Source organism: Vanderwaltozyma polyspora, genomic scaffold, assembly GCF_000150035.1.
Source record: "Vanderwaltozyma polyspora DSM 70294 KpolScaffold1045 genomic scaffold, whole genome shotgun sequence".
Classification (NCBI taxonomy): Eukaryota; Fungi; Ascomycota; class Saccharomycetes; order Saccharomycetales; family Saccharomycetaceae; genus Vanderwaltozyma; species Vanderwaltozyma polyspora.
The window spans coordinates 136,387-149,998 of NW_001834678.1; the positions used below are offsets into that span (position 1 = coordinate 136,387).

The following is a 13,612-nucleotide window of genomic DNA, read 5'->3' on the forward strand; positions in this document are numbered from 1 at the left end:
CTTGTTGCAAAAGTCAACGCTTCAAGTTTGGATACAATTGAAAAGTACATAATCTCATGGTTTAAGCAGTCTGACAACCCTTCTTTCCTAAATCTAAGTTTGCGTATCTATAAGATCTATGCAAGTAGTGTTGGTCTAGGAAGCAATCTAGTGTTGGATGAATTGGCAGTTACTAGAGTCAAAACCATAATATCTCAAACTGGTGTTGGCTCTTCCATTGAATGGGATACTGTATATTCTGCATTATCTGTATTAACAATCATTTCTGAAAAGTCAGAGAGTGTATACGGCTCCGACTTTAAAGGAACTTGGGATAATATCATTGGATGTTTATTATATCCGCATACCTGGGTTCGTTTGTCTGCCAGTCGTTTGGTGAATCAAGTTGTTAACAATTTAGAAAAGTTTGAAGTTAAGTTTACTGATTTTGAAATTCAAACAATTGTATCAAGAATCATGCACCAACTATCAGCTCCATCAATATCTGAAAATTTATCTACAGTTGCTATCAAGACGCTAGTTAAAATTGTAATTAGATGGAAAGACCATAACACTAAATTCATTTCAAAAGATGGTGATACTGAAGAGAAGACACCTTCTTATTCCAGTGCATTAGATTACATGGTATCTAGAGCATCAGCAATTATTAGAAGTGAAGAGAATCCAAATGATTCATTTATGTCCAAGAAGTCTTCTATACAATTGTTGGCAATGATGGTGCAGCTAATGAATGAAACTCAACTATTAGATGAATCGGAAAAAATCATGTTGCCACTATTCATTTATACAGAAATTGATCAAAATAATAGGTTGAAGGATCAGGATAAGGAACTAGTAGACCTTGCTCAAGAATGTTTAAAAATGTTAGAGGTCAAAATGACTGTGTCTGACTTCACCAAATCGTATACCTCTGTCAAACAAACTGTAATGAAGAGAAGAAGAGAGAGAAGAACAAAAAGATCGATTTTAGCTGTGACTGCTCCAGATATTGCCGCACAGAGGAAGTTGAAGAAGCATGCTAGATCTAGGGAAAAGAGAAAGCATGAGAAGGATGACAGTGGGTTTTATCAAAGAAAAAATAAGACAAGAAGGACCTGATACTCAGTAATGGTTCAACTTTAAGAATTTACGAGTTTTCACCAGATGTCCTGAGTAATTTATAGAAAATTTATAGATACTAAAGAATCTTTTGCATTAATAAAAATACATATAATACATGATTTATCTAATATAACATTATCTAATGATTGTTTATATAAATTACCGATACCATTTCCACTAATAATTATTTTATATATCACTCGCTGGGACATCAGAAATTTCGTCAGAAATTCCATCGTTGTCGTTGTCGTTGTCGTCATCATTGTCATTGTCATTGTTGTCATCATCATCTTCGGCAACTACAGCAGCATTACTATCTTCTTCAACTTGGGTACCATTTTCCTGGTCCTCATCCTGGTCTTCTTCCTCTTCTTCTTCCTCCTCATCCTCTTCTGCCTCATCTTCGTCATCCTCTTCTGCCTCTTCGTCTTCGTCCTCTTCATCGTCTTCGTCATCATCATCTTCATCGTCATCAATGTCTATATCTATATCTTCTTTACTAGCTTCTTTTGTGCTTGGATTTTCTGATTTAATATCTTCTGTCTTATCCTCGCTTTTAATTTCTGCTTCTTTTTTATTTTCATTGTTCATTGTATATATTTCCATTTCTCTTTTATACCTTTCCCTATCGTCACTATATAATTTGTAATAAGGTTTTCTATCCTCTTCACTTAAATTCTTCCAAGCTTCAGCCAATGCCTTTGTCACATCTTGTGTACCCGATTGCCTAATCTTTTCTTTATTTACTTCACAGAATAACAAATAGGCATTGGTTGGTCTCTTAGGTAAATTTGGATCTCTATCTTTTGCCTTTTGAGACTTACTTTTTGTCTTTTTTAATGGTTTTGTTAACAATTCCTTCTTAAATGACTCCAATGTGGGTAAAGGGTTTTCATAACTCAATTCAGGATCTATCTCTAATCTTGCCTCTAGCCTCTCTAAAAGTACACTGTATTCTAACTTTAATCTTTTTATAGATAATCTTGTCCTTTGGATACCTAAGGCTAATACTTCATTCTCTTCCTTCAATTCTTCAACATTACGTTTCAAATCATTGTCAGACATGCTTATGTTAGTTTGTAATATATTCCAATATACTTGTATGCTTGTCCTTTTATTCTGTCTTAGTGCTTACTCTGAGTTAACCAATTTATACAGTACTTTGCATGTAAATATCTTATATATGACTTAAGACAAACTTGATAAACTTATAAAACCCCAAATCACAAGCCTAACCTACCAATTTATACCTTATTGCTCATATTTATTAGTGCAATCTAATGTAACTTAGTGTTATAATAATAAATTTTTCACTTTTTATTGAAACTTAAATTCAAAATAAATAAATTTAATGAAAGGGTAAAAGCAAACAGAGGGAAGGGAAAAAAAAGAAAAAAAAATAGTAGTAAAGCTTTAAATGTAATATTAATATGGGTCAGTATATAAAGAATTGATTAACTTTTGATGAATCAAGAGAATTTATTGGTAATTAAAAAGTATAAATAAATGGAGATATACAGACATTAGGGAAAGCTGAAGGTATATTCAGTTAGTCGATGATTAGTTCTGTAACATAAGTGAATCTTTTTTTTTTTTACTTAATATTGCAGGTATTTATGGTAATTGTTTTTTAGTACTACCTTAAAATTTGAATTAATAATTAAGATACGAATTCAAAAAGACATAAAGCTGAGTAGAGCTGCTATTAGTTCGATAAAATTTGTTCGAATTTATTCGTTTTTATTATTGGAGATAGATTACGTAAAGTATTGCTTTCTATAAATTTAGGAGCAAAAGGGAAAACATAACAGGCCCACAGGTACATATATCCAATATCAAATGAGTGGAAATCCAAGAGACGGAGAACTGCAACCATTACTAGAAGAAAGGATTGAAGGGGACGGCGTGATCCCAAAACAAGATAAATATATTCCAAGACCTAATTCTTCTAGTATACCCGGAAACCCAACAGTTAATGACAGTATACCACTACATAAAGGTAAAATAAAAAATATTGACACGGATGGCAATATTCCAGGTAGAATACTTAATCAACCTTTGAGCAAGCAGCCAAAAACAGGTGCTCAAAGAACTTCACGTACTGCCCAGAAGTTGAAATTATTGCCTGAAGAACCATTTAAAATAGATCCAGAAAATTTAATTGCCTTAAGAGACCAAGATGTATACACCCAAGTCAACAGAATTACAGATAAGAACGCAAGAAGAGATGCTGAAAAATTGGGTAAAGCTCACAGACATTTGCTACCCAGGACGACAGCTTACTGTACTGCAAGCAGTTATAACATGAGAGGCCTAATAAAATGGTTAAAGGATTCTAAAAAAGCACACCATACCCATCCTAAACTATTTGACGAATGTTTATATACACCATTTATGTATACGGATTGGAGGGGTGATAAAAGATTTGAACACGAAGATTTAATCAGACTGGATGATGAAGGAGGTGAAATTAATGTTAGTGATAAGCAACCTGATGTCTTCATATTCGAATATGGTGTAGTAGTTATGTGGGGCTTTACTGAACGAGAGGAAAAAGCATTTCTGAATGATATAGAGAAATTCGAAAAGGAGAAGTTAGCAGAGGAAGATGTTCAAGTTGAAGAATTTAATTATTACATTACTGAAAGTTACCAGCCGAGAATTTATAACGACTTCATTACATTAAGAGATGCATCGAATTATATGATCAAACTATCTATTTCCCATGGTTTGGCGCAAAGTGTAAAAATTTCATTATTTGAAGAATTAGTTGATAATACAATTGAAGATACACAAGATATACCCCAAGAAATTGCATCTAGCGGTAAAGTTTCAATGAGTAAAGAGGATATCATGAAAAGTATAGGTGAACTTTTTATTTTGAGAATAAATATAAACCTTCATGGTTCAGTTCTTGATTCTCCAGAAATCATGTGGTCAGAACCTCAGCTTGAACCGATTTATCAAGCGATGAGAGGTTATTTAGAAATTAATCAACGTGTCGCTCTTCTTAATCAACGCTTAGAAGTCATATCCGATTTATTACAAATGTTGAAGGAACAATTAGGCCATTCTCATGAAGAATATTTAGAATTTATTGTCATTATACTGGTCGGGGTAGAAGTTCTTGTATCAATTATTAACATTGCAGTTGACTTATTCACTAATTCTCATAAAAGTTAGTTAAATTCACTATCAATTCCTCTTGTATTTGCATTATATATCCCTTTTCATTATTTGATTTTAAATTGAAATTGAGTCAAGATTCCACATAGATGGGACATCTTTAAAAATTAAATTTTGACCCATATTTATTATTGTATATACAATTATGAAACATTATTAATCCAGTAAATAAATATTCAATGTCTTCTTTAGATATATGGAGGATAAAAAGGTCGTCCGCCAAATGGGGTATATATTACCTTCAGATTAATCCTTATCCCCTATATGGGGTTCTTTGTCTGTTCTGGTTGATAATCTAAGATGCGAATGTATTCTCACAAAACCATTTTCATGACCAAATTCATGTAATTCACCAACTAATGTAACGACATCATCCCAATTACCTTCAATTGTGGTACCTGCACTATGTAAGGTACTTTTCAAACCACTTGAGTGTATTTTCTTCTGGAGAATTGCAACAAAGTCAGACCCACTTACAGAATTTGTTCCAACTGGTACAACACATAAATCAGCCACACAGTACATCAATAAATCTAGAGTACTTTAATAAAATGGAATATTATATGTTGAAAATTAAGACAACCTTTAGGCATCTAAATGACTTTTAATTTTTGCTTAGATAGAGTCAGTCAGTTGAAAAGAAACCATTTAAACTTTTAAATCAAGAATCGCTTAAAAATAAGCCGAGTATTCCAAGTTAAAGAACTGACAATATAAAATAATAAGATGTAATAATAGGATATTTCAATTAATAATTAACAAGGTATACTAATCAGATCCTAAAATTATACGTATGGATTTCATTACAGTTTACAAATGCATTCGATTTTGCGAATGATTATGATAATTGCTTGCATCAAGAATAGAACAAGGAATTATTAAGTCACAAACCAAATTAAATTGTAGAATAGCTGACTAACAAAAATTACGTGAAACAAAAGTACCGACTTTTAAACAATGATAGGCAACACCAAAATATTAATTATGCTTTTTAAGACTACGCAGAATTCCCAAGCGATATGTGAATATTTACTCTATCATGTGATATAAATACAAACTAATTTATACTTTATTTAATCTTTTAATAATGTAATAAACTTCTGATTTTTCATAATTCACAATCCTCGCCTCCGGCAACAGTTCCGAACAAGGAAACTATGTTTAGGACCTTGATAAGTGTTCGTTTGAAGGAAAAAAGTTATTTGTGTTTTCTGAATAGGAACGATCGCGCAGACAAAAGTAAATGATGTATTTTGGTAATTGGTTTGTTCGAGATGATTATTTCGTAGTCTTCTTAATATTATGTTCATTATTATACAGAATTAAATTAATTCAAGATTTTTAAATTTTAATTATTATAATGTACTATCACTTACAGCTAGTAATCTTTGCGATTCCTCAATTGGGGTTATAGTTTAACCAATGTTTAGATAACAGTATATATATTGGTGTGTTTGTAAAAAAAATATTTTGAGTGATTGAAATTAGATTATAAGCTATATATCTTTTTCTCTTCTTCTTTTAGGCGATTGAAAAACGGCATTGGAGGAATGCAAGCCCCAAGGGCCCTTCTGGCATGACTATTCATGTACTTCAAGCCTAAAATATAACTAGAGTTAACCCATCCAAATCCTTCGGTGGCTACACCCTTAAAATCAGCACCCTGGTTACCATATTCAGCGTCAACCCTATGTGGATCAGTACCTCTGGTCACATCATATTTTTCTACTACAATACCATTGTAATCAACAAATGCTTTAGTCATCATATATAGCCATCTATAGGCTATACGTCTAGCAATCCCCTCATATCCATAATCAGAGAGACCTTGCCATGCAAATATTTGGTGAGGAGCCCATCCATAAGGATAGTCCCATTGTCTAGAAGGTCTATTTACTGATAATGGACCACGGGATCCTTCAGAACATGCAACAAGACCACCCAAAACTTCCAATTTAGGCAACGATTTTTCAACCATTACCTGAGCCTGTTCAGCGGTTGCAAGACCGGCCCAAAGTGCCCAAAATGTGGTTGCTGATTCATAAGAAGTTCGGCACTTTAATTTGACATTATAATCAAAAAAGAATCCTTTCTCTTCATCCCACAAATATTTTGTTATTCTATTTCTACGTATCTCTGCTAATTGTAACCAATGTTCTGAGGTTGTTGTAGTCCCATCATTCTCATCTTTGAATGAATCATCAAAATAGTTTTTAATAACATATGCAATATCCTTTTCATATTTGTACAGCAAAGAATTTAAGTCTATCGTTGCTAGATAGGCACAAACACCCTCAAAACGGTATGTAGTGTCATGACCTGATTCTCTTACGCCTCTATCATGCAAGAAGAATTCATCGAGTTCTGGTTCGCTAACTTTCTCATCATTGTACAGTTTTCTAAATTCTTCCAATGTTACATTGTATTTTTTAGCAAAAGGGGTTAAAATTGTATCAAAATGAGAAGGTTCAGTCTCTGGAGGGATACCTTTACCGTCTGGATGATAACATGATAACCCAGTCTCCGGATCAAGTCTAGGGTTGGAAGTCCAGACATTTTTATATTCTTTTATTGCAGCCTTAAATGCTCTTTTTAAGAATTGGATTGCACGTACATTAGAATCGCCACCAATTTTCTTGAATACTATCAAGGCCATATCTGTGAGGAATGGTGGTTGTGACCTACAAAGATAATAGCTTCTATTTGCATTAAGAATTTTTCCGTAGTGGTCAATTTCGAATATAAAGTGTTCTACCATTCCTTTAGCAACATCGACTTTGCTAGTTTCAAGCAATCCCAATGCCATTAAATATGAATCCCAACCGTATAGCTCATTAAATCTACCACCTGGAACTGCATAAGGATATCCAGTTAGAGTTTTTTCACCAGTTGAAGGATCCAATAATGTTTGCATTGCAGTTGCCAATAAGCCCGGTGTTTCATTTAATGATTTGACGTATTCTGGAGTAATTTCTCTTGGTAAATATTCAACTTCCAACTTCAGAGAAGGATCCATTTGAGAAGCTTGGATGAAGAATTCATACTGGTCTTCACAATTGTAAGGTATAAATATTCTTGGGTTTTTGGCACCAGGTGTTTTTATTTTAGTATCTTTTGCAATAGCTCCAATTGTCGTCAAAGTAACTTTTCTTGTTAAATTGCTCCAAAACTGATTTGAAATCAATCTTGACAATCTGTTTACCGGGTTTTCGTTGATACGAGCCTCATCTAAATATATCTGGTGCCTTCCAAAGCTTTTTGCAATTGTTAATTCTTGTAATAAGTTTGAAAGCATGTATGTTCCTCTTACATTGATCTTTTGATAACCAAAAGAGTTTGCGGTACCTATTTTAATTACTTTTGGACCTGTGTCTTCTATTGTGATTTGATAGTTACTATCTGTATCTTCACTTGCTAGTAAATCTGCCAAAGTTTTATCCACGTTTTCAATGAAGAAACGACGATTGCCTTGACTACTTACAAAAATATCATCTTCTGAGCTTCTTCTATGCAAGATGTGATTTTTTTCAGCCATATTCCTATTTGAAGCAGAAGGGTTTAAACCTCTTTTGAAATCTGAAACACGATCTAGGACACTCATTGTTCTTGTCCTATTCAAATTTTTTGTGCTGTTAATACTGGCGGTAGCAGTGTCATTGCTATTAGGTGCTTTCTTAGGGTTTACCACTGGACCATAATAGATTTCAGCGTTCGAGAAAGGGTCTAGAAATTCATTCATGGAAGACAATCTTCTTCTATGGTGACGGGGAAGTCCCTTTCTATGAGTTGGCTGAAGGTTGGTGCTGCCGGTATTATCAGTTGGACCAGATCCCAAGGGACTGCTGGTACTGACTGGTCCAATGCCAGCGATAGAAGAGCTGTCGCTAGAATGCATAACTAATGGGCCCTCATCACTGTCATCCTCATCTGAAGAGGAAGAAGATGAGTCGGTGACAGTTGCATTTTCATCATTATTGTTATAATCTTTGTTAAAAAAAGTTTCTGGAGTATTATTCTTATTTTTCTTCTTACCGTTAATCATTGTAGCAGTAGTAGACAACATCGGTTCGACCATGGTTATATGTCAGTTATATTTTACTGTATGATAATATGCTATATTTTATTAAAGAAAATGATTTAAAATGGGAAACTAATTTTAGTGAATAAAAGCAAAATAAAACAAATGAATAGAATAATCTTGCATAAAAGTTCCTAGAAAATGGATACAATCTTGAAATGAGAATATATATTATGAAGCTTGTGTTTATGAATTTAAAGAAAAAAGGGTTCAAAAAAAAGTTTCGACTTCAACTTTATGGAATATAATAAAAGTGTTATCCATACAGATGAGGTATAGAGAGGGAAATAATCTGAACAAATGTTATTATAATTTTTAATATAATTAGGTGTTTTATATTCTTTTATCTTAAGAGTGATGATTATTCTCTTCAATGAAGCTTGATTTATAGTTTGTAATTTAATTTAATTTGGATTACGTTTTTGGGATGTAAGTTTGTACTTAAATATAGAAATAATTATATTTATACATACTTGTGTATGCGTGCGTGAGGATATATATATATATATATAAGGATACATGAAGTTAAATTACAAGAAAGGAAGATAAAGAAAAATTAATTAGAAACCAAAAGTAATAAAACGGGGATGAATTAATGCATTTTCATTTCTTTTGCTATATACGTCTTGTATAATATTGCATATGAATGAATGAATGAATGAATGAATGAATGAATAAATGTGTGAATGAAATGAATGGGCAAGGAGAAGAGAAGGATGATAATATAAGAGAGCTTGATGGTTTTTTATTGTTCGTCGAAGGGGTCTTTTCTTGTGCAAGAGGGATTAGTATACCAAACAGAAATGTACTTAGTCTTAACTTTAATTCAACCAAAGTGAACCTAATCGAGGTGAACTAGGGTTGATTACAGTAATCTTACTTTCTTGTCTGGTGAGAAACATGGTAAGAAATAACCTGGGATGGTACGGGTATTTTTAATATATTGGATATCATTGTATTGTTATGTATTGTTGTGCATATATAAGAACATTGATGATATAGGGTAGGGTATACAGCTAGAGACAATACAAAGACGAAATTCGATTACGCTGAATAATGAAGTTTGAATGGAAAAGAAAAAAAAGGGACGAAACTATATATATATATATATATATAAGGCATGAGTTTACGTAGACGTATAAGGCAGAGAGAGGGAGACGACAAGAGTTCATGATGGACTGAGATGAGAAAGTACCAATTACATCATATCACGTATATGTTCTGTCGTGCTGTGCTGTGCTGTGCTGTGCTGTGCTGTGCTGTGCTGTATTCATTACCTAATACTTCTTGTTTTGTATTTAGTATTTCGTATTTCTTGTCACTTATTTCTGAATGGAGTAGTGCACTAGTTTGGGCCATTTGCGTGGTAGGAGAGTGACCTAAATTTGGCTTTTCCAGTCCAGTCTGGGCAAATTTTGATCAGTGGAGCTTGGAAGGGCTGGATTCGAAAAAATATTGAGCCAAGAAGTGGGTAAGTGGATGGGAATGGGAGGTCGGAATCGTAGGAGCAAGAGAGAAAGAAGTTGCGGAGGGGTATCAGCCAGAGGAGTAAGTATGGTGTCGATTCGAGTTGGTTTGGCTTACAAGAGAATCAGAGAAACCAGAAGAAAATAGGAAAGAGAACAGAGTAGAACAGAAAGAAAGAGAGAAAGAAAGAAAAAAGGAAATAAAGATCGAATCAACATCATTTTTGGTAGTCACGTCGACTTAACAGTTCAAGACAGCTCTGGCTGGAGAAAGAAGGAGCCAGAGACAGAAAGAATTTTAAAAGTTAAATTTTAAAATCCATAGTTTTTCCACAGGCGCAATTACAGAGAGAAGTACATTCACATTCATTCGTGTGTCTGTCGGACTGGTTTTGTGTGACACCCTTAATATTTATAGAGCTGATCAATCAACAGACGCAAATGCTGATGACGACATAATAGAATAAAATAGAATAGAATACAATAAGTAAATTGGGCATACCCTTACCTCAAAAAAATTCAGACAACCTCCTACTAGACGGTATGGAATCAATCCTAGCAATTCATCATCGGTGTACCTATAATAAGAAACAAATCCAAAATAAATTGAATGGTAAGCGTTTGAATTTGTATTTGTATCTATGATGAGTCTTATCAACTCTTTTCAGTGAAAAAAAAATATAACAAAACTCAAACTCAAACTCAAACTGAAGTTTCAAGCTAAAACTAACAGGAGACCAGAAACTAATCCGAACCAAATTGGAAATTACTTATTCATTCATTTATTTATTAATCACGATTTTTCTGTAATTTTCTACCATGTTCTTTATTGCTATTATTGTTATATAATATGATATCAAGAATATGAGTAAGATATGATTGGGAGATTTGACATGTAGAGAGGCAAGCTTTGTTTCTTGCGATATGGTCTCTCAGAGATGGTGAGAGCGAAAACATTTTGTCGTTAGTTTAAATTGTAAGTCTCCTATACATATACATATACATATACATATACATATATATATATATATATATAGATGTACATACATATATGTCAGATAGATGGAAATATAGAAATATAGAACGTGACCATCACATCACACGAATACTATATTCGATTGTAATGTTTGACGAAGCAATGGTTGTTCTTGTAGGTGATGAGAAAAATGATCTAACCAAAGTTGCCACAGCCCAAAGGTAGAAGCTACAACCAAAAAGCTAGAGGAGGGAAAAAAAATTAAAGAAAATTAAATAACATCACCACTCACCACCATCGATAAATAAAAAAATTAAATTGAAGTTTGGATTACTTTTTAAAAGTTAAGTTGTTCTATGTGCTTCTATCTCCCTCTCTATCTCTAATTTGTTCATCAAGTTATCACTTACTTCTACTATTGTCATAGTTTATTAAATCATTTCCATAATCTTTTAGGAAACTTATTTATTCAATTACATAAGTACCATCCAGAAGAGATATATATATATAAATATAAATATAAATATAACTACGCCCCATCCACATACACTAGGTAAAGTAAATAACAATGTCTGAAGTTAAACCTGTTGAATTGAATAAAAAAGAAGAATCTTCTGCTTCAAAACCACCAACTTCAGCTGTTTTCTCCATGTTTGGTGGTAAAAAACAAGAATCTAACGAAAAGAAAGACCAAGATAAGGATGATGAAGAAAAGAGTAATGCTGATAACAAGAAAGATGAAGACGCTCCAGAATCTCCAGATGTTCATTTCGAACCAATTGTTCATCTAGAAAAAGTTGACATAAAATCTATGGAAGAAGATGAAGAAGTCTTATACAAAGTTAGAGCAAAATTATTTAGATTTGATCCAGAAAACAAAGAATGGAAAGAAAGAGGTACTGGTGATTGTAAGTTTTTGAAAAATAAATCAACTGAAAAGGTTAGATTATTAATGAGAAGAGATAAAACTTTGAAAGTTTGTGCTAATCATATCATTTCTCCAGATTATGAATTAAAACCAAATGTCGGTTCAGACAGATCTTGGGTTTATGCTTGTACTGCCGATGTAGCTGAAGGTGGACCAGAAGCTTTCACTTTTGCAATTAGATTTGGTAACAAAGAAAATGCTGATAAATTTAAAGAAGAATTCGAAAAGGCAAAAGAACAAAATAAAAAATAATAGTTTTATATATAATTATAAAAAATAATACTAATAAGGAATAAAAAAAATAATAAGAATAAAAATAATAAGAATTAAATTATTTAGTTTATTATATATAACGTGTATATTTTTATTTTTGATCTTTTTGTTAATTTATAAATGAAAGAAGAATAACTGAAATGCCATAAATCTTGTAAATTGAGAGATCTTGTCGGTGTCATTTATTTCCTATATCCTTACATGTATATATATAATTTATGCTGGTGGTAAAAAACATGCAAACAGTATAGTTTGTAAAGGTATCCATATTATCAACCAATATATATATATTTTAACAATTTTATCATCACCTTTTAATTCTTCATTATCATCTTTCTTAATTATTGTGTTTTTGACTAATCGATCTGCTAAATACCATAGATGTAGTGGTATGAATGATGAAACCCTATTGATAATTTGTGTGTGGGCAAAGAACAATAATAATATTACTAACGTTCTAGTAATCCAAACTAATGGTGTTAAATTCACTAATGGATAAATTTTTGTGAAATAAATTGTACTATAACTTAATACAATTATATTAGGAATTGCAAATAGAAAATTTGGTATATTGTTCAATGTCCAATATTTTAAAAATCCGACATTCCAATAATGTAATTGTATAAAATTGTAAAATGATATTTTTGTAAACGGTAGTGATTTAATTATTTGAGTTTGGCACCATTCACCTCTTTCAGGACAGTATGTATTAAAAGGAATATAATAATAATAATATAAAAGATGGGTTAGCATTATTAAACCTGACAATAATGGGAAAAAAATTGCCCTTTGATATTTTTTAACCGACACCAATTTTATTAGATCAAATATATAAAAAAGACCTAATAATATGCAATTGGATCTATTGACAGTGGCCAAAGTGAAACACATTGTAGAAACTATGGAATATAGTGGCCATTTGCACCAATTGATGTCCATATCATTTGAAGTGATTATACTGATACTATACTGACGTGCAAACATACCAATAAACGTTAAACAGAATGACAGTGGTTCAGAATAGATCCCTGTCACATAACCGGAGAAGCCACTTATAATGAATAAAAGTGAAGTTTTCCTTGCTATCTTGTGTGATAAATTATTTGACGACACATTGTTGTTATTGAAAGTGATTACTGTTAAATAATATAGAACAATTGTTGAGATATAAAACAATAAATTTTCGATAACAACAGCAATTTTAAGGGAATAGTACAGATCAATCGAATAAGAAGTGAAATAGCGTATCAATTCACACCAGATTATAGAGAATGCACGTTCGTGTTCATATTGAATTGTAGTACCTTGTTGAGATACAATTCTTTTCAAAAAAAATACAGAGTCCCAAGATAATAATTTATTCCAAAGATTGATATTCCAAAATTCATTGAGAGAATCATTAGAAACCCCTAGTTCTTTCAATAACAATTCAGTGGAAGTATCAAACTGAGTATTTGGAGATAAATAGATCAACAGATACTGTACAAATCTTACTGATACAAAGACCTTCGTAATATCCGCCAACATTGATTGAAACTTGCTTCCCTTGTCAAATTAATTCTCTGCTTTTCTTGGTACAATTATGAAATATCAATAAACGTTTA

At 32.2% G+C, this 13,612-nt stretch overlaps 7 protein-coding genes across 7 annotated transcripts in view; 3 read left to right on the plus strand and 4 right to left on the minus strand.

Moving 5' to 3' along the window:
• Kpol_1045p55 (uncharacterized protein) overlaps positions 1-1,098 on the plus strand; it is a gene marked incomplete at both ends in the record, with an annotated part of 2,101 nt that extends 1,003 nt beyond the window's left edge. Inside the window, one exon of the mRNA XM_001645877.1 lies at positions 1-1,098. Within this exon, the coding sequence (XP_001645927.1) occupies positions 1-1,098 (1,098 nt within the window).
• A 192-nt stretch (positions 1,099-1,290) lies between these two features.
• NHP10 (Nhp10p) lies at positions 1,291-2,166 on the minus strand (the record flags this gene model as incomplete). The annotated part of the gene is made up of 1 exon (XM_001645878.1): positions 1,291-2,166. One exon carries the CDS (start codon positions 2,164-2,166, stop codon positions 1,291-1,293), a length of 876 nt encoding a protein of 291 aa, XP_001645928.1.
• Positions 2,167-2,940: 774 nt separating this feature from the next.
• On the plus strand, positions 2,941-4,284 carry RMD1 (Rmd1p; the record flags this gene model as incomplete). The annotated part of the gene is made up of 1 exon (XM_001645879.1): positions 2,941-4,284. One exon carries the CDS (start codon positions 2,941-2,943, stop codon positions 4,282-4,284), a length of 1,344 nt encoding a protein of 447 aa, XP_001645929.1.
• A 249-nt stretch (positions 4,285-4,533) lies between these two features.
• Positions 4,534-4,812, minus strand: Kpol_1045p59 (uncharacterized protein; the record flags this gene model as incomplete). Its single annotated transcript, XM_001645880.1, has 1 exon — positions 4,534-4,812. One exon carries the CDS (start codon positions 4,810-4,812, stop codon positions 4,534-4,536), a length of 279 nt encoding a protein of 92 aa, XP_001645930.1.
• A 964-nt stretch (positions 4,813-5,776) lies between these two features.
• Positions 5,777-8,362, minus strand: NTH1 (alpha,alpha-trehalase NTH1; the record flags this gene model as incomplete). The annotated part of the gene is made up of 1 exon (XM_001645881.1): positions 5,777-8,362. The coding sequence occupies one exon, from the start codon at positions 8,360-8,362 to the stop codon at positions 5,777-5,779; it is 2,586 nt and encodes an 861-aa protein (XP_001645931.1).
• Positions 8,363-11,375: 3,013 nt separating this feature from the next.
• YRB1 (Ran GTPase-binding protein YRB1) lies at positions 11,376-11,987 on the plus strand (the record flags this gene model as incomplete). Its single annotated transcript, XM_001645882.1, has 1 exon — positions 11,376-11,987. One exon carries the CDS (start codon positions 11,376-11,378, stop codon positions 11,985-11,987), a length of 612 nt encoding a protein of 203 aa, XP_001645932.1.
• Positions 11,988-12,224: 237 nt separating this feature from the next.
• GPI18 (GPI-anchor transamidase GPI18) lies at positions 12,225-13,535 on the minus strand (the record flags this gene model as incomplete). The annotated part of the gene is made up of 1 exon (XM_001645883.1): positions 12,225-13,535. The coding sequence occupies one exon, from the start codon at positions 13,533-13,535 to the stop codon at positions 12,225-12,227; it is 1,311 nt and encodes a 436-aa protein (XP_001645933.1).
• Positions 13,536-13,612: the final 77 nt, after the last annotated feature.